This window comes from Mirounga angustirostris, unplaced genomic scaffold (genome assembly GCF_029215605.1).
Source record: "Mirounga angustirostris isolate CCGP_5_RB_7025 unplaced genomic scaffold, mMirAng1.0.hap1 SCAF_5, whole genome shotgun sequence".
Lineage (NCBI taxonomy): Eukaryota > Metazoa > Chordata > Mammalia > Carnivora > Phocidae > Mirounga > Mirounga angustirostris.
In genome coordinates this window covers 24,744,908-24,769,075 of record NW_026991713.1, presented here as the reverse complement: position 1 = coordinate 24,769,075, position 24,168 = coordinate 24,744,908, and the positions used below count along the sequence as shown (strand labels likewise).

The 24,168-nt window shown below is 39.4% G+C and overlaps 1 protein-coding gene and 1 long non-coding RNA gene across 6 annotated transcripts in view; one reads left to right on the top strand and one right to left on the bottom strand.

The window, feature by feature from the left end:
- Nucleotides 1-24,168, bottom strand: part of LTA4H (leukotriene A4 hydrolase) — a 33,150-nt gene that overhangs the window by 289 nt on the left and 8,693 nt on the right. The window contains exons 4-18 of one of the 2 annotated variants that reach the window (XM_045872817.2): nt 23,438-23,506; nt 21,034-21,138; nt 19,994-20,046; nt 17,129-17,201; nt 16,720-16,860; nt 15,908-15,931; nt 15,380-15,450; nt 14,805-14,916; nt 13,692-13,836; nt 12,191-12,294; nt 11,700-11,770; nt 9,052-9,106; nt 3,615-3,710; nt 1,589-1,671; nt 876-980 (exon numbers count right to left, since the gene is read on the bottom strand). In XM_045872817.2, coding sequence (XP_045728773.1) covers nt 876-980; nt 1,589-1,671; nt 3,615-3,710; nt 9,052-9,106; nt 11,700-11,770; nt 12,191-12,294; nt 13,692-13,836; nt 14,805-14,916; nt 15,380-15,450; nt 15,908-15,931; nt 16,720-16,860; nt 17,129-17,201; nt 19,994-20,046; nt 21,034-21,138; nt 23,438-23,506 — 1,307 coding nt within the window. The remainder of the gene's footprint in view (nt 1-875; nt 981-1,588; nt 1,672-3,614; nt 3,711-9,051; nt 9,107-11,699; nt 11,771-12,190; nt 12,295-13,691; nt 13,837-14,804; nt 14,917-15,379; nt 15,451-15,907; nt 15,932-16,719; nt 16,861-17,128; nt 17,202-19,993; nt 20,047-21,033; nt 21,139-23,437; nt 23,507-24,168) is intronic. The other variant, XM_064590765.1, reaches the window with a different exon arrangement.
- On the top strand, nt 11-24,135 carry LOC123843413 (uncharacterized). Of its 4 annotated transcripts, none has more exons than XR_010411385.1 (4): nt 11-25; nt 5,746-5,942; nt 6,034-8,948; nt 18,719-19,358. It is a non-coding gene; the product is annotated as an uncharacterized LOC123843413 (long non-coding RNA). The 4 variants fall into 4 exon arrangements; XR_010411384.1 differs by having other exon boundaries at nt 5,704-5,942; XR_006790577.3 differs by lacking the exon at nt 11-25 and adding an exon at nt 23,637-24,135 and having other exon boundaries at nt 4,561-5,942; nt 18,719-18,923.

The window sequence follows — 24,168 nt, the reverse complement described above, 5'->3', positions numbered from 1 at the left end:
CAAAGATGGATAATGACTGATTTGGGTAAGTAATATTTTATTTGGCAAGTATAATTTTATTATACTTGTGAAGTAAGTGAAAAGATTAATCACGACTATCTGTGTCATGGTTCTATAGTTTTCAGAATTCCTGCCAAATCCATAGTCGAAATAACTTCACCAAGATACTCTTAAATTCTGTCTTGCAGCCAAGATACAACTTGTTTCCCCTCTACTAAGCACTGCTTTAGTATATACATCAAGCAACTTAGCCTTCCAACTCATTGCAGCATTTGAATCAAAAAGGTTTGCCTTTACCGGCTCATTTCTTGTTACCTGTAAATAACTTCAGGTTCTTTTGTGTCCCTGCCTACTCCCCAGTTATCTCCTACTTGCTTTTAAAGATCTTTCTGGGTACATAAGATTGTTTTCTATTTATTTCCTTCTCACCAGTGTCTAAACCGATTTGGCCCATAGTAGGTAATCCATATATGATGTTTCTAAAAAAGCTAATGAAATTACTTCAAATTTTAAATATTTAGAAGTGTTCATTCTTATTCCCAAATTATACCTATACTCTTTAACAAATTTAAAAATATTATTTTTAGATGGTGTTTTACAAAGTATTTTAGCAACAGGAAAAACATCTAAGATTGTTCTTCCCCATTCCTTTTTTTTTTTTTTTTAAGAGGGGGGAGGAGCAGAGGGAGAAGGAGAGAATCCTAAGCTGATTCCATGCTGAGGGCCCAGCCGGCTGTGGGGCTCAAGCTACCGACCCTGAGATCATGACCTGAGCCGAAATTAAGAGTCAGAAGCTTAGCCCACTGAGCCACCCCATGGGGGCGTCCCCCCAACTCCTGATATAAATTCAAAGCACAGTCTGAGCTGCTTCTTACTTGAATAGGGGCCGTGTAAACTTCATTCGTCCTTGCTCAGTCGCCATTTTTAGAGCCAAAGGAATTGCTTCCTCCCATTTCGATTGAATGCAGAGCCGTAACCATCTGGAAAGTGGATTTTTAGGGGGCATGGGGTAGGAAACGAGGAGGACGGGGCAGGATATACAGGCATATCTGAAGATTACTTTTGTAATGATGAATAATCCCATTATAGTTATGCTGTACACCACCGTATGTCTTTATTCTGAGAATCTCAAGTCCTTGTATATACAATTCAGTAACTGGAGAAGTGAAGAGGAGTTTGTTCTTGAAAAAGACCGTATGTCTTAAAAGGTTTAGATTATGTCTCACACTACGAATCAGAATTAAGAAAGATTAACCACATAACAGAATTAGAGATTTCCAACTATTCCCATATCAGAGTCCACTTGGCTAGTTGCAGAAGAATGCCTATTTACCACGGGATTCCTAATTCTTTTTTTTTTTTTGGTAAGGTAAGAGAAGCTTAGAACAAATTCTAATAAAAAGATTAATACTATCATCTTACAGTATTGCAACTATTCCTCAAAGACCACTATAATTATTTACTCAAGTGCAGTAAATTTCACAAGGATTTCTTAAAACTCCTGTATGTCTCAGACTCTGCTTTCCCTTTCTCCACCTTTTAAACTAGTTTCTACTTTCTTCCACAGAGACAAGTTAAAATGATGTACCTGAATCGTATTTCAGAATTGTTAATGGCATTCAAGTTGTACACCTCTTGCATTCGCTTTATGTGCCCCAATGGAAGAGGTGCCTAAGAGCAAAATAAAGAAGTACGATGTATCATTTCAACAGGATTCCTTGGAAGAAAGGAGCTGGAGAGAAATTCTTAGCCAGATTAAAATCCTAAATATTTTATAATATAGAAATGTTAGATAAAAAGAAAAGAAACAAATGCACACTACAATAAATTTTGTGCAAACTTATTCTGGATAAGGATGTTCTACTGGGAGCAAAGGGATAATTTAATTGGTGAGGTACATAGAGAATTAAATGAGAATTACTCTCCTCAGACTTTTTGGTATATATGAACACTAACTTTCTAACCCTTTCCAGAGTCTTTCAAGTTCTTCCTTATACCTTATAGATCTTAAATTTATTCCATTCTCCATGTTAAACCACAGTCCCTTAATTGTTTTCTCACTGATTACCCTCAGCTTTATCTTCGCTTATTTCCTCTGAAATCCCTTTTAAATGATCTCTATCCCTACAAAATAGCAGTTTTTAAACTTTTATATTACAAATCCCTTTGAAAACCTGATGAGTAATATGGACCCTTTCCTCACGAAAAAGAGAGAGATTTACTGTATAAACACAAACGTCTGTATACAATTTCAGGGGGTTCACAGACCTCCCGTGCCCATCTTCAGCCATGCTAAAAGGGGGAGCAAATCTGGTGAGGAAAGAAGAGCAGTTCAGTCTGGACAAGCAGGGAGGCTGAGGTGCTGCCAGGCGGGTGGCTACTGTCCTCTCCCAGAACGATTCCTCTTACAACACTCACCCCACGCTCGGGGAAGCATCTCTGCTCTGAGCGCCAGACCCTTTCCAAATCCTTTGGTCTCGGCTAGCTTCCAAGTCCGCCTTGGTAGGTCCACCGGTTAAGGTCACCTCCCAGACCCCCAGCTTTCACTAATTTTTGCCATGCCTATTCCAGAGACATCCCGTCAGGCGCTGCAGACATTTACGAAACCTCGGTGACTTGATTCCCTAAAAATGGATTCTTGCAAAGCCCCTGTTGCCTTAAATCCTAGTCGTCCTTTTGTGTTGATTCCATAGGAAACTCTGTCCAGTCTTCTCTATCCCTCTCAAGGTCCTCAGACCCAAGAGCGCCTTTCAGTGTAACAGTAAAGACCCATCCTTCCCTCCCTCTCAAAATGCAGTCTCTACTTGCCATTTCACATGTTTTTTAATTACTTGGGTTTGAGACCTTAAAATCTGCTTGGACTCCTTCCTGTTAACCGCCAAATCCAGTCAGTCACAAACCCCATGCTTTTCATCCTTCACCCCTGCTCATCTGGTCTGTTTCCTCCTTTCCTACTAGCTTCCTCTGCATGTCCTCCAAAAGTCCCCCAACGAATTTCTTCACCCATGTTCCTCATGTTGATCCACTGGCGGACTTGTAGGATAACCCACCCTTTCCTCAAATGACTTTCCTGTTAAACACGTTAGCTCCTTTCCTATCTACTAAAACAAAACCTAAGACTCTTAGCTTAGCATTCAAGATTCATCACATCTGATGCCACTAGCCGTTCTAGAATTATCTTCATTAACTTCTGCAACACCGAGGCTTGGGACCTGAATTTCCACCTCTGCTAACACTGCTCTGGGCAAAGCAATGCCCACTCCCACAAAACCTTTCCTTGACAATGCCTGTTGGAAGGGAGTTCTTCTTCACTGATTAAGCTTTTCTCAAATGATACCTAAAACAGGCCTCCTCTTATTGCCAAATTTTGTACGTGTGACCTTTCCTACTAGATTGATTATAAGCTTTTTGAGGACGTGCTATATTTCTTTCTTGCATATTTTCATGTTCACAACAACACTAAACATAATAAGCATTCAACAAATGAATGAATTTTATGTTATTTTTTTCCATTAGTTTTCACATTAACATTTTTTTTCCAAGTTGGGCTTGACATAAATGCTGCGCTTTTGTTATGTCCATTGTAATTTCTCATGTTTTGAGCTAGTACTTACTCTCTGGAGCATCTGTGCTAAAAATTCGTTCAACTGATGAGAAGAGAGATCCTTCAGGTCTGCTGAGGTAAATGAATTTAAATCATCTTCTTTGGCCTAAAATAAATGTTACCTGGTTATTTCCATTCATGTACGATTTAAAAATATTTATTGGTCTATCTGACATAAAAGTAAAGATTAAGAAAAAGACAGATATACAAGAATGCATATGATGGTGAAAAATGTATTTAAGCCTTAGCTACTTTAATAGTTTTGAGATGATGTTACTATAACTTAAAGAGCTGACATGACTTCTAAAATCTGTATTACTTAAGAAAAATTAGACTATTGGGGTGCCTGGGTGGCTCAGTCGTTAAGCGGCTGCCTTTGGCTCAGGTCATGATCCCAGAGTCCTGGGATCGAGCCCCACATCAGGCTCCCTGGTCTGTAGGAAGCCTGCTTCTCCCTCTCCCACTCCCCCTGCTTGTGTTCCCTCTCTCGCTGTCTCTCTCTCTGTCAAATAAATAAATAAAATCTTAAAAAAAAAAAAAAAAAGTTAGATTATTAATAGTAAAAGTGGAAGAAACTTTTGACATCCTTTGTACCATTCAAGATATACGGATTTTCAAAGTAAACATTATAAAAGCATATCAACTAATTAATAGGCCTATTTAAAAATTTGGGTAAAGGATCAAATTGCATATTCTCTTAAATATCACTAATTAACTGATAAGACCACGAACTGATGTTTCCCTCCAACCCCACACGTTCTGTTTTTCCCACTTAATTTTGGAAATCATCTAAGAAAAAGAAAAGTCTGTCTGTACTTTTCTATTTAGGATTCACTGCCAAAAATCTTTGAGGATATGATTAAGAAATATTAAATAAAGCTTATCAAAGTAAGCATTTTTAAATCTTTAAAACTAGCTTTAAATTCTTTCAAACTAGGGTTTCTTTTTTTTTTAATTATTTTTTTTATTTTAATTCCAGTATGGTTAACATAGTTATATTAGTTTCAGGTGTACAATATAATGACTCAACACTTCCATACAACACCCGGTGCTCATTGTGACAAGTACACTTCTTAATCCCCATCACCTGTTTCACCCATCCCCTTAACCACCCCCCCGTAACCATCAGTTTGTTCTCTATAGTTAAGAATCTGTTTCTTGATTTGTCTTGCTTTCTCTCACTCTTTTTTCCTTTGCTCATTTGTTTTGTTTCTTGTATTCCACATGAGTGAGATCATATGGTATTTGTCTTTCTCTGACTGACTTATTTCACTTAGCATTATTCTCTAGCTCCTTCCATGTCCTTTCAAATGACAAGATATCATTCTTTTTTATGGCTGACAATATTCCATTATAGATATATACCATTAGAGATATTCCTTATCCATTCATCTATCAATGGACACTTGGGCTGCTTCCATAGTTTGGCTACTGTAAATAATGCTGGTGTAAACATAGGGTGCATGTATCCCTTTGAATTAGTGTTTTTGTATTTTTGGGGTAAATACCCAGCAGTGTGATTACTGGATCATAGGGTATTTCTATTTTTAACTTTTTGAGGAACCTCCCTCCTGGCTTCTACATAAACTAGGGTTTCTCTTAAGTTGAAAAGAAATATATGCAATGTTTAAAAAAAATCAAATGGGGCCAAATGAAAAATTCCTTTGTTTTTGCTCCCTGTCTCCAAGTCCTATTCCTTAGTAACCAGTATTAATAGCTCCTTGTATATCCTTCCAGAAAATTTAATGTATAAATATATAACCTTGTAAAGAAACATTATTTTACACCTTCCTCCCTTTCCTATCTCACTGTGAAACCATACCTTAGTATCAAAACTTACAGATCTCATTCTCTGCTCAGAAACACACAGATTTAAACTGTCTATTAAGGATATATCATAAGTGGTACAAACATGAAAAGCAATGGAACAATAAGCCAAAGGTCAAGGTGATGGTTACCCTGATGGGAAGGCAAGGTGGGTAGTGAGGAGCATGAGGCGGGGAGGGGTGTTCCAACGGTACCAGTGAGGTTTTATTTCTTAGGTTAGCGGTGGCTACATGGGCATTTGTTTTACAGTTGATTTTTACACCTTCAAACAGGTGATGTGCATTTTTTTCATCTGCTTTTATTTAATATTGAAGAAAAACAACTGAGCAATCAAATGAGGCAATGAGAGGACTCCTTGTAATCACTAGTGGTTCCATAGACTACGAGTCCTCAGTCTGTCCCCAACACTGCCTGTTCCTGTTAATACTGAGCTATTTATAATCGTCCACCTTGGCTGCTGAGCCTAAAGGAATATCTAAGCAGAAATCAGGAGCAGAAGCAGTTTTACCAGGTGGGCTGCAATACATTTTTCAAATGAAAACAGAGGTCCTAATACATCACACTGTTGTTAAAAGATCCTGTTTCCCTTGGTTCTCTCTTAGGCTTTTCTCCATGACACGTCTGTGAACTACACAAAACATCGATTCAAGACACGGGTAGAAGAGCTGAAGCATGATCTGTGGCAAGAGGTATTACCGGATTTCCCTCTCTGCATAGACAGGATCAAGCCTTTCTAAATGATTTGGTGTACATAACGAAACCCCTCTTCTAACCATAACTTAAGACCTCTGGTCCCTGTCATTATGGGACCAGAACACAGGAAGCCCCCCAGTCCAAGCCAAGTACTGACAGCAGATGTGCAGACATACACAGCTAGCCTGGGGGTGGGGAGCTGCCTAGATATTTTCTACCCCCTCAAAAAGATCCTGACCTAGACCTAAAGAGTTAGTAATAGTCTAACTTTGTAATGATATTATGAGAATCTTCAGAAAGCTGTCTGTATTTTATTTTAAAGGATGGTGTCTTTTCCCTGGGGTTTCTGGTTCCATTTTCCTGATTTGACTTACTCCTGATTTGTTTTTCTTCCTTCTCCTGGCTGTCAGAGGGTTCCCTCAAAACCTGGAGCTTTCTATGCCTCTTTCTTCTTCTGTGGAGAAGAAGATTTGATCGGTTTTCAAGGTCTCAACTAGCTATTTAAAATTAAACCTCAAAAATCTTTAAACTCTTTTATTTCCTCCTGCACTGTTCTAGTTCAAACCCCTCAAGCCTTCCGATCTGAGCTACTATCTCATCTGAACCGCTAGCTGGCCTTCTTACTGACTCTAACTTTCTCATCTCAGCTGAGCCTATATATTACACAGCTTGACTAACGGTCCCAATAAACAGCTCGAGTCATTTCGTTTGCAATTCAAAAACCTTCAGGGATCCGCTGCTGTTTACAGATTATGGGTTACAGTCCTTTGCTTGACAATCAAGAGCCTCCGTAATAGGGAACTAATTTATCTTTCCAACTTTGTTTTCCCTCTACTAATCCATGTATTTATCCACCAGTGGATAAATGTGGATGGCCCTGGCCATATAGAGGTGAATAAAAACAATTTCTGCTCTCAAGGAGCTTATGGCCTGGTGAAAGAAACAGATGCAAACAGTGCAGTAAAAAAATACAAATATAGTAAAAGCTTCCTTAAAATGAGCTCCACTAAAACCACTCATTAGATTAACTGATACTCTCCACCCTCTCGTTATGTAAAATGAATGGACTCATGTCCAGGGCACACCCTATGCTCAGAGTGGGTGGGCCACCCCGAGTACCTGTGTTCTTCTCCTCCCCTCTGTTGATTTATGTGTTAACCACATCAGCTAGAATTGTCTCCAAATGTGTTAATGTCAGTTGTAGTTGTAATCAGGAAATCTCGTTGAATAATAGGTAAACTGATCAAAGCGGAGTGCCAAGAAAAAGAAATTTCTATAAATATTAAGTTTATTGCTCTGAAAAATCTAAGTCAACTTTAACTTAAAAACTGCTGTACAAAAGAATGTTGCTACCGAATCTGTAGACAAGGTGCTTGTAAAAAGATGGGAATAACAACAGAAAAATCTAGAAGGGATACACATTGCTTTGCAAGTGTATTTAAATTCTATTTCCACTTTAAGGAAACTAAAATTAGAAGTTATAGGTTCATTAAGAATTTAGTTTATGCAGCTGACATACAGCTTTGGCCCCATAGTCAAAGTTTGAGTAATTTATGTTTTCAATTAAAATAAAGTGTCTTCCTTATGATCAATTTTTATGACACCCTGCTTTAACCAATTTTAACCAATTTTTTTCAGTTAGCTGACTCAACCTCAATGCACTCCCCCACCCCCCCAGGTGGAAGTATTGGTTCTTTCTGGTGACCTCTCGTTACTTCATCTGTGTCTTTTTCATGCTGCTCATCACTTACTGTTATTTATCACTAAACTTTAGAAACAAGTGTCAAAAGGCAACATCTAAATTTGTTGCAGAGAACAGGATGAAGGATAGCAAAATAGGCTACCCCCAAATTAGTGTACTGATTATTTTAGCTGCAGGCTCTTGAAAAACAGGAAAGGCAAGGAGAGGTTTTCTCTGAACTGCACTCATCTGCCTAAAGACAGATCTTCCAAACGGAACCCAATTGTCCTAGATCCCCTCCCCTGGGAGTTTCATCAGTCAGGCAAGATTGACTCTGATCACGGGAAAGGAAAAAAAAAAACCTGACATCACACCCAGACGAACTTTGTCCCACACTATCATACCTCCTATCTATTCTTCTAAGGGCCCATTTATCTTTCCTAAAAATCCTTTATTTTCCCCTAAAAGGCCTTCTCTTTCCGTACTGAAATGGTATTTAATCTTGAATTCTGGGCCACCTCTGAGTTACTCATTTTTCCGCGGGCCTCTCCCCTGTATGCATGAGATAGACACATTAATACATTTGTTTTTCTCCTGGTAATCTGCCTTTTATTACAGAGGTCTCAGCTGAGAACTCAGAGGGTAGAGGGAAAATTACTTTTCTTCCCCTACAAGGATTATTCCTACATTTTCTGTTATTTTTCATGAAAGCATTACCCAGGGCACATCTGCATTCTGGTTTCTCTAAGGGTTATATTTCAGGATATACACAAAGAAGCTCTTCTTTAGGAGGTTCCACAGATGTCAACAACTAACACCAACCGACAGAGCAGAAGGGCCTCCGTTCTTCCCTAACAGTTGCACCAGCGCTCACCTAACATCATTTGAGATTGACCTGGTGCGGGTAAGGGCTGTATGTGAAGCAGTGTCTTACAAATGACTGATGAGGAAAAGAAGCAAGAGAAAACGCAAGTATTTCTGCATACCTTTTTTAAGACTTGAAAAGAAGCAAGAAAATGAGAACTAACACCACCAATATCTATTTGCTCCCCCAGCCAAACTTAACTTTACACATTGAGGGCTGGTATGCCACCACTTTGGACAAACTTGGCTTATGAATGACCTTTCCAGATACGTGAGTTTGTGAGTAAAGTACCCTCCCGCTCCCGTCCCTGCCACCTCCTTCCTGAGTAGAGACATATTTGTACAATTCAAAAAGGAGTCAAAATCACACGTTAGTACTCACAGTCATCCACCGTTGACTTAAGGCAATGCAAGCATTTGTCAGCGTCATATCATAACTGCAAAGATGAAAAAATACTAGAGATTAAATTTCATAAAAATGTACCTGCTTTTCCATAAATGCAATGTTGAAGTTACAGAACATACTTAACTTTCAAAGTTCTTTTTTTTTTTTTTTTTTAAAGACTTTATGTATTCGTTTGAGAGAAAGAGGGAGAGAGAGCCCGAGGGAGACAGCATGAGAGCAGGGAAGGCAGAAGCAGACTCTACCCTGAGCAGGGAGCCCGATGCAGGGCTCGATCCCAGGACCCTGAGTTCATGACCTGAGCCAAAGGCAGATGGTCAACTGACCGAGCCACCCAGGCGCCCCTCAAAGTTCTTTTTAAATAAAGCCCAGGGGGGCGCCTGGGTAGCTCAGTCGTTTGTATGCCTTAGGCTCAGGTCATGATCCCAGAGTCCTGGGGTCCAGTCCCACATCGGGCTCCCTGCTCCATAGGGAATCTGCTTCTCCCTCTCCCTCTGCCCGTACCTCTACTCATGCTCTCTCTCTCAAATAAAAATCTGGAAAGCAAGAAAGAAAAGAAAAAGAAAGAGGAAAGAAAGAAAAGAGAAAGAAAGAAAGAAAGAAAGAAAGAAAGAAAGAAAGAAAGAAAGAAAGAAAAAGAGAAAGAAAAGAAAGAGAAAGAAAAGAAAAGAAAAGAAAGAAAGAAAGAAAGAAAGAAAGAAAGAAAGAAAGAAAGAAAGAAAGAGAAAGAAAGAAAGGTAGAAAGATAGAAAGATAACTCCAGAGTGTTGGAAATAGGAAATCTTCTACCTGACTTAAATATACTGGTGTCATCTGAGAACTTGGAAATCCAAGTGGATACCAAATTAATGAAACACCTGATTATCCTCCGGAGAGAATGCCTCACCATCTCAGCAAAGATGGTCAAAAGCTTCAGTAGCATCCGCTGAAGGCGCTGGGACTCAGGTGGGCACATTTAGGGCTTGCTGTGTGGCAGGCACAGTTCTAGGTGCTCGTGACAACACAAAGTCCTTGCTTTTGTGGATTTTACATTCTGTTGTTCCAACTATCTAATCTTCCAACTTTGTAAACCATCCAACAAATCTGCGAATGCCTATGTGGCAGGCACGGTCCTAGACACCAGGGAAATGATGGTGTCACGGGAGACCCTTGGGAGACTCCGAAATCATGTGATGATTTTGTTCCACTCTTTTCAGAAGAGAGTGGAAATAACAAACTCTGACCATTAAAGCCAAGCAAACTGCACTAAAATCTGTGTGTTCTCAACTTAGAAAATAAGTCCTCTGTTTTGCAACAACAATGGAAGAAACTGTATAAGGTGCAAAAATTCTTGCAAAACATCCCTCTTTGTCCATAAATGATGCTTGCTTGCTGTGAAATGTTTCTATTAGAGAACAGTGGGTTCCTGCCCCTGTGGGCCTAAATGAAATGAGTTTTAATTAGAAGTTACCTCTGAACCTCTGAAAGACAGTTTGTGCCCTAGGGGAGATTATAAAGGGGTTAAAGCAGCGCCCTCCTTTGAAGTAGCTGCCAGTTACTCTTTGTGAAGTAGCCAGGCTGTGGACTGAAGAGAAAGCCTTTTGTTTGTCCCCGAGACCAAATGGGATCAGAGGTGGTACATTGCTCAGGCAGTAAATCATCTTCAACTAGAACATTCCTTAGCAGTGATTTCATAAGGAACAATAGGACAATACAAAACCTCTGATCTCTTTCTGGGTGTCCTGAAACTTCCTTCTCATTGTCATGAAAAGAACTAGGTAAGGATTAGCCCAGGGAAGGGAAGCAGCCCTTATTTATGGCAAGGTCCTAAGAAAAGAAGTGAGCAAAACCAGATCAGAGCCCTGCTCTCATGGGGCTTCAGTGTCGTGGAGGAGAAAGACTTTAATAATCACACAAATTAAAATTACTGCTGTGGTAACAGCAATGAAGAGGCCATACACAGCACCAGGAAACTCTAAATGGGGACGGGATTTGGTCAGAGAGCTCAAGGAATATCTCCATGAGGAAGCGGTTCTTGAGCTGAGATTGGAATGACCTGGGTAAAGAGTATAGCCGGTGGGGGGAACAGCATGATCCTGGCTGGAACATGCGGTAGTTAGCATCCTCACATGACGACGTGTGGGGACCAGAGTTTAGGTCTCTGATTCGAAGAGAGTATTTAGTTTAAAAGGCAGTATATCGGAGGGGTAAAGCCTGCCAAGGTTTGAATCTCAACTCTTAACTACTTACGGTGCAAACTTCGGCAGGAGAACTTTACCTCGCTAAGTCTAATGTGCCTCCTCTGGAAATGGGGATGACAAATTAGAACACTGCTGTAATGATGACCATAATACTTATAAAAGTTGTATTTCTTATTGCAGAGGTTTTGACAGAAAGGAAAATATCTTCTCTGTATCACCATCCTTCAGCTGAAAGGAGGCATTCCATAATGATTTGCAATTAATTGAATTTATATTTGTAATATCATGGAAAAATCTTCTTTGACCTCAGGGTTAAGGGTCAAACACCTACTACGTCTACTCTCTAACTAGGACCAGCTTAAGGAAGTCCTCAAACCCTGTTAGGTATTTTGACGGGCTCAAGGATTTCGGCGAGTAAGAAGGGAAGCATTAGCGGGAAGTACTGACTTGGGTTTTACAGGAGGCATTCCAGGAGAGTAGAGCCAGGTGGTCCAGTCAACTTGATTGAGAAGATCAACCTGTGAACACGAAGAACACTGAGGTTGCTACGGAATAACTTTCTCCAGTGGGGGCGAAAAATAAATCGAAAAACAGACTTTTAGGTCCTCAAATCTGTAATTTTGTCTACACTGACATGTCAAGATAATTTCTCAGTCTCTTTCCTAAAATAAATTTATATTAACCAGCATCCTGTTAAATAAAGCAGGAAAATTAAATACATACAAAAAACCACATTTCTGAAACCTACTATTGCAGATCTCTCTGAAACATTCACATGTTGTTGAGATCACATTTTACATAGGAAAAAGTACCATGAAAGGTTGAGTCTTAAATTCTAAACCAATACTACTATTAAGGAATTCAAATCAGCCTAACAAATAGCCATTAAATACAGGTATATTGGGCATAAAAAATAAGAAAGCTTTTAAAAAGCCAACCTTATCTTTAAAGTGGGAATACAGGAAATCCTTCCAGTCATCAGTGGTTATGCTCTTGTAGGAGAACTTCTCAACATAAGCCTTTAGGAATCCTAGGAAAACCTCTAATAGTAAAAGAAAAAAAAAAACTGATTAATGGAAAGGTAACTACTTAATATTTTTTTCGGTGCATGGTATGGTATTCTTGACCATGGAGAACAGAGAACTTTCAGAGAACAGGGAAACCAATAAGGGCTTTAGTGGTGAAAGAATGTTCAAATCAGAGGAGGTAGGACTTAAGCTGGGCCTTGAAGCATATATGTAATTTGGTGGAAGGGAGAAGAGAAATCCTAAATACAAGTAAGAGGACAATGCAATGAAGAAACAGAGAAGGAATCCACAACACAAATTCTAAAAGCAATCGCCTTAGTGTGACCAAGAGGAGGAGAACAAGATGGGACAGTCAGAATGTGTGCAGGTGAGGGAGGGCCTTCAAAGTCCATAGACAAAGGAGAACACCCCAACACCTATCAGAAGGGGAAGGTTGCATACGTTCAGCACATCTGTATCATGGACAACTCTGGTGGCATTAAAGAGCATAAGGCAGATTTGTATGTTCTGACATGGAAGGATGTCTGTGGAACACTGCTGAATTTAAAAAAAACAAAGGTAGAACAAATTTTATATATGTAAAAATGATCCATTTTCTTTTCTTTTTTTAAGACTTTACTTATTTGAGAGAGAGAGAGAGCGAGCATGAGCAGGGGAGAGGGAGAAGTAGGCTCCCTACCTAGCAGGGAGCCCAATGCGGGACTCAGTCCCAGAACCCTGGGATTATGACCTGAGCTGAAGGCAGACGCTTAACCTACTGAGCCATCCAGGAGCCCCAATGATCTATTTTCTGTAATTAAAATATATTTGTCTGTTTGTTCACTTATACTTAGATCTGGAACCATGCACACCGAACTGCTAACAGTGGTTACCTGGGGAATGGAAAGGGGCTGAAGGACTCTCACTTGTTACTCTTAGAAACTTCTGTACTACAGAATTGTTTTTGAGTACATACTATTTTCCTAATTTTTAAAATACTGATGAGTTTTTTTAAAGTTATGGAACACGATTTTGAATTCAGCATATTCAAGGTTTGAAGTAGAGAGGTCACATTAGAAGATGATACAGATTTTCTTCAGCAGCTACACACAGAATGAACCAGAAGAATAAAATGGAGCAAAAACAACAGTTAAAAATGCTTCCTTGGGTGCCTGGGTGGCTCAGTTAGTTAAGCGACTGCCTTCGGTCAGGTCATGATCCTGGAGTCCCTGGATCGAGTCCCGCATCGGGCTCCCTGCTCGGCAGGGAGTCTGCTTCTCCCTCTGACCCTCCATCCTCTCATGCTCTTTGTCTCTCATTCTCTCTCTCTCAAATAAATAAATAAAATCTTTAAAAAAAAAAAATGCTTCCTTATTCTTCACATTGCCCTCAAAAAAAAAAAAAAAAAAATCAGAAAATGCCAACTACTTGCCGGGGCCCCCAAGAAGTTGTTCAAGGTAAAAGAGTAAAGCAAAGCCCTTCTCGTAGGGCACTGAAGAATATGCTACATCGGGGTCCACATTCGTCAGATCGACCACAAGTTTGGTGTAAGGATGCGTATCTCCAAAAGTCTTTATCTGCAAGACACAAAATTAGATGAACGTTCAAATATGTTGGTTATTAGCATGCAAGCACACAATAAGGAAGTATTACTTCACTCAAAGGGATAACTTTAGGGGAATCTAGAACTTAAACTGAGAGACTAGAAATTGTAGGGTATGTTAGCACAAATTTCTGTAAGTCTGTTAATGGAATGGCTACTTGTGTCATGTTCCATGATATTTCCTGCTCAGCAGTAGGCTTTATTCTTATAAAAAACTAGAAAAATGCGGGCGCCTGGGTGGCTCAGTTGGTTAAGCGACTGCCTTCAGGTCAGGTCATGATCCTGGAGTCCCTGGATCAAGTCCCGCATCGGGCTCCCTGCTCGGCAGGGAGTCTGCTTCTCCCTCTGACCCTCCCCCCTTCTCATGTGCTCTCTCTCTTTCTCTCTCTCTCAAATAAATAAATAAAATCTTAAAAAAAAAAAAAAAAACTAGAAAAATGTTTCAATGCCTGGTCAGCAAATTCAGCCTTCAGGAGGGAGCCTGAAAAATTCAAACTAAGTAACTAGATTAATTGCAAAGACCCAATGAGGTCCTACTGATCATGAACGTGACATTACACAGGCTAATCGCTGTATCAGTAAAGTATTATACCAAGGCCCCTGGGTGGCTCAGTGGATTAAGTGTCTAATTCTTTTGCTTCGGCTCAACTCACGATCTCAGGGTCCTCGATTCGAGCCCCACGTCGGGCTCTGTGCCCAGTGCAGAGTCTGCTTGGGGTTTCTCTCTCTCCCTCTGCCCCTCCCCTCCGCCGCCCCACACACTCTCTCTCTCAGATAAAGCTTTAAAAAAAAAAAAAGGAATATTATACCAGTATCTGCTTGATTTTCCACACCTGTAAGTATGGCTTTCTTGTTGCTACTTAGGAAAGCTAGTTTACAAACTAAACTTTCGAATGCCTATTCAACTTTGGAGAAATGCTTTTCAAAGCATGACTCACTTACCGAATTCTGTAGTTCTCCCCATCCTCCCAGCGCGTGAAAATGTCTGAACTTTTCACCAAACAGTCGTCCACAAATGTGGCGTTCCAAGTACACAGTATGTCCTTCGTTTAACCTGAAGAAAGGTTTTTTGTAAATAAAAAACAGTGACACAGCTGCAAGGAACAAGCAATTTAATCAAGGTATTTTCTTTTTGGCTTTAGTAAAGAATTGTAAAGCATGGACACTATGGTCTAAGCAGATTGCCTATTCGGCTACTCTGCATTCCATTCAGAACAATGGGAAGCGCAGCCCAGCAGATGGCAGCGGGGAAAATCCAGCCATGGTTCTCATTTTACGTGCCCATGTATTAAAATGTGACCCTACCAGGAACTAAGTAACAAGCACGAGCCGAATGCCCCTCCTCTACCTGACAGTGTGACAAGTGTTGTGGAATTTTTTTTTAAAACTGTCTACCAAAGAGATGATGACAAAGAAAAACAAGATACTGCCACAAAACAATTTAGAGTGGCGGGAGGCAGGGAAAGAAATTAATAAGAAGAACCAATAAAGAAACATTAATAATTAAAAAATCTTACCAAAAGTGGTCCCAAGTTTTGTTGGTCACTAGATTTCCTGTCCAACTATGAGATATTTCATGCGCAATAACCTAAAGTGGAAATGATGTGTAGTAAATAGGGGAAGGGATTAGTGGTAGAATTGATCGCCTTACTCTAAAATAACTCTGTAAGTAAGCATTCTAGTTCTTTCAGTTCCACATTGTTCAATTTTTTTTTTAACATCAGCTGAGATATTCAGGAAGTTAGCTGAGCAAACAAATCATCATTTAGCCAAAGACAAAAGTATGGTTTAAAAAATTAGAAACAAAAAATTATTTAGAAAATATTAAATGGATACAACTCTCCATTAAAATATATTTCATAAACATCTGAAGAGATCAGATCATAAAATGTTATGAAATCTATTAAATCTAACTGTTAATAGAACAACCCCTAAGTTATCTTTTATAAGCGTATCTTCAACATAACAATACAATGGATATTTAAAAAATCAGCTGACTTAATAGTTCTTTGAGGGTAAGACCACAATAACAAATTTTAACTTACATTGGAGAGTGACTTGTCTCCTGCCTAAAAAAGATGAAAATTACCTTAGTATTCAAATTACAGACTATGTTTAAAAGACTGCCTACATCAGGACATATTCCAGCTTTAATAGTACGCTGTATTTCTACTGTCGCACTCAAAGGGGTTCAAAAGCAGAGTATGTATTGAGAAAATAAAACAAAAAAAGGCAGGACTAAAAAAATAGCATGATTCTTTCTCTCCCTCATCTGGGGAATTTTTCCATGACCAGGAAGGCCAGTATACCTATCTCCAACTTCCAGGAAACATTTCTCCTTCCATTTTTTTATATCTGTTCTTATTTCCCTTATGTACCTTATTCTCTCCTAATTACCCACAGCATATTTAAGAAAAGTCCGTAGTGATTTAAGGTAGCATACAAAGGCATATAAATTATAGTTATATACTGTAGGTCTAATCCTTCCCTATACATGCTAAAGTGAGTTTTTGTTTGTTTTGTTTGACCCGTCCCTACATGCCAAGTATAAATGGTCTAGTTTCTGTGTCTGCATACAGAATTCATCCATATATTGCTATGACGCCGCCTCCCCTCCCCCAACACCCCCACACACCTTGAATATAATATTCTTGTCTCCCTAATGGCCAACTTATTTTCTTTTGAAAAAAACGAGATGATGAAAATGACCGTAATAAGCAATAACATCAGGAAGAAGAGGTATATAAGTAAGAGAAAATACTGTTTAAAACAAATAGATGATCAGGAGCCTAAGGCTCTTCACACCCGGCTGTGTGTGTGAGAACTCAGCTGTGCGTGCAGACATGCTCACACTTACCAGCAGAGTGGGGGTTACGAACGTGAGGCAAGGATTCTCCATGCCGCCGTAAGGGAAGGACGGCGGCAGGACCAATAGGTCATACTGCCCCCATACATACGGTCCTCCCAGATCTTCCGCAATTTTAAGCATAGATTCAGTCTGGAAAATGAGTGCATATATATTTACGTGTCTTAGTCATTACAATGATGAATTTCTTCAAAGTACCTGTTGCTTTCTACGAAGGTTATGAGTTAAGGATGCTCATTTTAAATTATATTGATGCAAAAAAAGTAGCAACTGCAAATCCACACAGAATAAGAGATATTTGATTCTCTTACCATATCACTTAACATCATCGCATTTCATACTTAAAGTCTTAAATCTATTGTCTACCAGGATTATTAAAAAGGGCAACTATATGACCAACCTCAGAAAATTCGTAAGCAGACTTTTCCACCTGCTCTTTCTCAGACCAAACCAATGTTCTTGGGCCAATTTGCCTGCAAAATTAAAAGGCTTAATAAAAATGAAGTTCAAGACACATTACTTACTTTCTAGGAAAGAGCTCAAGTACTAGCTACACGTCCTGACAGTAGTAGGTATGATTTACCATGTGCTTTTGGGGAGGGCGGGAGGTTTAATTAATGGCTTCTCTGAGATACAATCCTGTTGTATGCACACCAATAAATAGGCAGCTCTATAAGGAGGCCCTGTCTGGGCCAAATGAAAACAGAGACATAAGGTGCCCCCAAAGATTAGCTTACTGGCTCTGGTAAGAACTTTGGGGATCTAGTTTCCTCTCACAATCTCACAACTATAGAAACCCAGTCATGGCTCAGTAAGAGATTATTTGTTATGCACTTAAAGGTTGAACACTCATAGAAGAAGAAACAAATAGAAAAAGAAGGAAATCCTGTCACGTGCTAGAACATGGCTGAACCTTGAGCACATTATGCTGAGTAACCCAAGCCAGTTACAAAAGAACAAATACTCTCTGATTCCGCTTAGGAGGTCTCTAAAGTGTTCAAACTCATAGAAACAGAGAGGAGAATGGTGGTTACCAGGGGCTGGAGGGAGGTGGAAATGGGAGTTGTTGTTTATTTTTATTATTATTTTTTTTATTAAAGATTTTTATTTATTTATTTGACAGAGAGAGACACAGTGAGAGAGGGAACACAAGCAGGGGGAGTGGGAGAGGGAGAAGCAGGCTTCCCGCTGAGCAGGGAGCCCGACGCAGGGCTCGATCCCAGGACCCTGGGATCATGACCTGAGCCGAAGGCAGACGCTTAACGACTGAGCCACCCAGGCGCCCCTGGGAGTTGTTGTTTAAAGGGTACAGAGGTTCAGTTTTGCAAAATGGAACAGTTCTGAAAATCTGTTTCACAACAATGTGGATATACTGAACACTACTGACTACTGAGCTGTACCTGTAAAAATGGTTAAGGTGGTAAATTTTGTGGGGTTTTTAGCCACAATTTTAAAAAAAGAAGAAACAAATAGAACTATGTATCACTTACATAGGACTAGAACACAAAAATATTTTTTTCATCTAAATTTCATCCTAAAAATTTTACGTGCACCAAACCCCAGACAAGATTTCACCAGGGTGTCCTGCCCCAGAGAGAGCAGTTGCTTCTCAAACTTTAATGTGCATACAGATGATCTGGGGAGCTTGTTCATATGCAAATTTTGATTTAGTAGCTCTGGGATAGGGCCCAAGAATTTGCATTTCTAACCAACTCCCAAGTGATGCCAAAGCTATTGGTCTCTAGACCACACTGGGTAGCAATGGTAACCCGCATTAATCCAACAAATTTAATGAGAGCCACAAGTATGAGCTGCATATGTAATTTTAAATTGCCTAGTGGTCACAACTGAAAAAAGCAAAATGGAAGCAGATGAAATCAATTTTAACAATACAGTTTGTTTAACCCAATATATCCAAAGTAGTATCATTTCAAGATGTAATCAACATAAAAATTATTGATGAAATATTTGACACTTTTTTTCATACTAGGTGTCTAGAAATCTAGTGTGTATTTCACACTCCCGGCACATCGAAGGCCCCGTGTGGTTAACGGCTGTTGCATCCCACCCAGCATGTCTTGGCCCCACGGGCTACAAAGTCAGACAGCCTAGATCTGGGTCCTGGCCCTGACACTTCCTAGCTGCGTGACCCAGAGGCAGTTATTAATACTCACCAAGCATCAGTTTCTTTATTGGTAAGATGGGAAAAACAATCACATCTACTCCACAGAGTTGCGGGGGTTCCATGCCATAACGCACTGGGGTCGGCACACAATAAGCCCTTATAATGGTCAGCACTGTGACAATTACTAGAATTATCATTTAGTGAGTGTTTCCTGTAGGCCAGGAGCTTTACCTATATTGGGTCGGTTAATCCTCACAAAAATCCTTTGAAGTACATACTGTTCTTTCTAGTCTTTAGGTGAAGAAAAGGAAACTCAAGAGGTGAGCTGCCCAAGAATGTGGATAGTAACTGCTTGGAGCTGGACCTGGAATCTGAGTTTACCTGACTTCTCGATCTTGTCCACATTTCTGGCAATTTAAAGAATGTGACGACTACAGATATTCTTAATTTTCAGCTGTTTAGAAATAAGACTTAATTGGGCACCTGGGTGGCTCAGTTGGTTAAGCGACTGCCTTCGGTTCAGGTCATGATCCTGGAGTCCCAGGATCGAGTCCCGCATTGGGCTCCCTGCTCCGCAGGGAGTCTGCTTCTCCCTCTGACCTTCCCCCCTCTCATGTGCTCTCTCTCTCTCACTCTCTCAAATAAATGAATAAATAAAATCTTTAAAAAAAAAAAAAAGAAGTAAGACTTAATAAAAAATTAAGAAGGGCACCCTAGCTATTGGTAAAATTTCAATAAAATCTTTTATTTCTGTAATATTTATAGGTATCCAAGTGCTTTAACATATTTTACCTCACTTGTTTAACTAGGGAAAAGGGAGATATTACAATTTCAAGGATGAGGAAATGGAAGTTATGAGAAGTGACGGGTTCAAACTTATATTGGAATCCAGATCTCTAACTAAAGGCGAGAGTATGCTCATTCTGTAATACCTAGAAAATCTGAAGGGTGACTGGTAAAGACTTTTTCATTTAAAATTCATTGTTATTTGCATTTTATAATTAGATTTGAATTTTTCCAGAGCTGTCAATTTGGTATCTTGAGACGTGCACAAATGAGCTACTAGTTAATCTTGCCAGAGGTTCAAGATACTTGAAGTTTAATATTTTTGTAAACCTCAAGATTTGTTCAAAAGCTCACCTGCTTTCTAAAGCTCCAACAACTAAAGCAATCAAGTAGCAGGGGATGGGCACCTAAAGGGGCAAAAAAAACAACAAAACACACACATGCTCAAATTAGTACTTAGAAATGTTACAGAGTAAGATAATTCATATTTAAAAGTAAGTAAATTCCTTTTCAAATCTCACTGTTCTCATTTTTAGGGGGTCAAATAGTTCAAAATTGTGATGTAAAACATTTCAAAACATGTATTTCTCTTTTATTTTACTAGGAAAGACAGCGTCTGAAATGTGAAAGACATGACTGCACATAATATTACCGGGTCCATTTCAAGCATTTCTCAAAAATTAACCCATAAGAAGGAACTGTGCTTTTTTCTTAAGCTTTTTGGTTTTTTCCTTGACGTAAAACAATTTTTTACTTCCTTTTTTTAAAAACACTCCTGGTATATTTGAAAGACGTATAAAATAATCCAGCAATAAGAGGATGCTGAAGGTTCGGGAGCTTGGAATCCCAGATGCTGGGGTGGGAGCAAAATTGTCCACTGTGGTTCAATTACATGTTCTCTTTAGAAGGTCAATTAAAAAAAAAAAATGCATAAACACATTTAATTCATTAAAGGTCAAAGATACAAGTCAAATTACCAGCTACATAGGAATTTTAACCGTAAGGACTGTAACAGAGTTGGAGTTTTTTTGGGGGGGGGGGTCTAATATAGCTCTTCCATTTGTAAACACTAAATAACCACAGGCCTGCACTGTGGTAGGAGGGTGGACAAAAGTGTAACTTAAAACAACAGAAAACCTGCTGCTAACTGAGATGAGGGAGAATGGGATCAGGCCACACTCCCTACTTTGCTTATCCAGCAACCCCTTTCTTTAGTCCAGCTCTGTAAATAGAGCCCAACATTTTACAAGCACAAAAGAAATGAAGAACACAAAAGACAGAAGCTGCTTTTGAAATTCTGAAGTATTTCAAAAGCAATTTTACTCTCTGGATGGATAAAAGCTATTTACAGTTCACTAGCAATTAGAACAAAAAAGGAGGCCCTCAGATCTTACTTTTTGGCTGAATTTATATATTTTCCTGCTCGGGTCTTCTGGGTCAGGTGCTTCTCCATCACGAATGGCACTCATAAGTGCCACCAATTCTTTAGGAACAGATACCTAATCAAGAAGAGAAGTCATTTCCAGTTCTAAAGAAAACAGTCTATGTATCTTAAACTGCATGTGTAATAGACAATGAGCCCAGTAAGTTTGGACATATCAGGTTTATAAATAAAATTAGTGATATATAAAACTGGCTTCTTTAAAAATGAATGTGAGGTATCTATCTATCCTTCATCCATCCATGTTAAGAGCATTTGGTAGAAACTAGATTAGAATTCCAGCTCTGCTACTTACTAACGGCATGGACTTGGGAAAATAATCTCCCTAAGCCTCAGTTTCCCCATCAAACAAGAGTAATTCCTCATAGGACTGCTGCAAAGAATAAGTAGGGAAGAAAAGCCCAGCAACCTTCCTGGCAGGGCTAGTCACCCCTGTCCTCCTCCACACCCTCAGAACAGATTCACAAGGTATACTCACTTTAGGACAGAGAATACAGTTTTGAACAGTTTTATATTTAAACCATACACTTGGAGTTACAAATCAAAGAGCTTTTTAAGGGTCATGATTGTGAGAAACTAAGAGTTATTGCCCAAAACTGTAAAATATTTTCTCTGGGAATTTGTATGGAAAAGATGCTGATGGAGCAAACCTTATGGTCATTTAAAAAAAAATTTTTTTTAAGATTTCATTTATTTATTTGAGAGAGAAAGCAAGAGAGAGAGAGAGAGCACAGTGGAAGGAAGGGCAGAGGGAGAGGGAGAAGCAGGCTCCCCGCTGAGCAGGGAGCCCCCTTATGGTCACTTGAATGTGCACCCAAGCTCCATGATTCTGAGTTTTATTTCTAATGAATGCTAGAATCAAGGACTATCCCTTCAATATTAATGATCTAGCAAACATACATCCCGTGAAGTTCTAGATTTTCATATTCTTCTTGCCTGGCCCAGTATTTAAAGCTATTTCTGAGGCAGACACAGAATCAGAACCTCCAAAACCAATGCTACAACAACCGTAAGTCTAGAGCTAAAAAGCACTTGGGAAATAATTGAGTTCTGCTTCTTCCCTTTATTTAGGTGGCGATGTGTTATACAGATGAGACAACTCAGGGTTTTGAGGCCATAAGACTTGCCCCAGGTCATGCAGTTAGTAAGTGGTAGAGAAGAGTCCAAAACCTGGGATTCTTCGTCTCCAAGTATATGGTTTTCCACAGCACTATACATCCTAGGTGTGGTTCAGTTGTGGGATGATCTCAGAACCAAGAAGCCCCCATAAAGACAGGTTAGTCCTCAATTCTATTTGCTTGGTCTGAGTAGGTCTGGCCTGGGACCTAGTATGTACATATGTAGGTATGTACGTCTTCAGTATTACTTAGTTAGTTAGTACTTATTTATTATTTTTTGTAAAAGGATTAGCAGTACCTACAACAGGAATCGGGTGGACATGTAGTCAGATAAGTCTGCAATCTATGCCTCTTAGGGGACCTAGAAAGAGGTTCACGTGGCTATAGAGGGCATTTCTAGAACCTTTAATCCTGCAAATGGTAATTTTTTTAAGTTAAAAGATGTTTTCCCCAAATTCTTGTTTTGAGGTCCGCTATTCTGAATTCCTTTTAAAATCAGAATAGTACCCATTTCCTTTTATTACACTTATGTTCAAAACTGCCTTTAAAAGAGAGATGCACTGCCAGGATCCTGGGATCCAGCTGTGCATTGGGCTCCCTGCTCAACGGGGAGCCTGCTTCTCCCTCTCCCTCGGCCTGTCGTTCCCCCGCTTGTGCTCTCTGTCAAAAGAATAAATAAAATCTTAAATAATAAATAAATAAATAAATAAATAAATAAATAAATAAATAAATAAAAGAGATGCAGGGGCGCCTGGCTGGCTCAATCGCTGGAGCATGTGACTCTTTTTTTTTTTTTTTTTTTTAAGATTTTATTTATTTGACAGAGAGAAAGACAGCCAAAGAGGGAACACAAGCAGGGGGAGTGGGAGAGGGAGAAGCAGTTTCCCATGGAGCAGGGAGCCCAATGCGGGGCTCGATCCCAGGACCCCGGGATCATGACCTGAGCCGAAGGCAGACGCTTATTGACTGAGCCACCCAGGCGCCCCTGGAGCATGTGACTCTTGATCTCAGGGCTGTAAGTTCAAGCCCCACGGTGGGTGTAGAGATTACTTAAAAATAAAATTTTTAGAAAAGAGACACAAAATGAGGTCCACATCTTCTTTGTTACATATCTCATATAGAAGTTAATTAAGTAAAATATTACTAACTATAAAAATCCAGTTATTAACTCTGCTTATCATTTATACCACATTTACTTAAATGAGTCATTTAATTCAGTTAATAATTTGTGATACTTACCTCTGCGCTGTACGTTAATTTCACAGAAGGAGTGTCCTGGCAAGGAAGAACTGCTCTGCAGTGGATGGCCTGGGAGGGGGGAGGGAAAAAGAAAAAGCTATTCCCCTTTCTTATAAATCAAGTCATTCAGAAATTATTAAAATTGCAGCACTGCCCTTTGACACATTCTTTTTAAAAATACGTCTCCCATTTTTTTCAGATCGCGGATAGAAAAGTCTGATTTCCCATTTTAATGTATGGTCAATCCTCACGTTTCAGTTGAAGCATGAAGCAATATTAAGCATCGTCTCCTACTCTCTGCTCAGAGTAACAGCAGTACTCAGTGATGCTGGTAGGGATCCTGAGCAAAAAGGCTCTTTAGTGAAATAAAATTGAGAACCATGCATACTACATCCCTGTCTTAAAGAGCCATTTGGAACATTAGCCTCCTGGAGACTCTGAAAAGGCCTACAATAAAGAAACCTGTTTGAATTCTTACACTTGTTTTAACAGGAAACTATCTTGCTCTGGTTAATTATTAACATCTAATGGGAAGCCCATTAGATGTTCTGAGGAAAACAGTTTGGGGAGTGTTGCTAGACGCTTGACATTCCAATCTTGCAGCAAACTTTCAAAGTAAAAAGTAAGAAGAAAAGGAAGGAGAAAGAACGGTTTTTCTCAATACCATCTAGACTTGTATTTAAATTTGAGTCTAAGGTAGTATCCATTACTTAGGAATATTGAGAGGATTA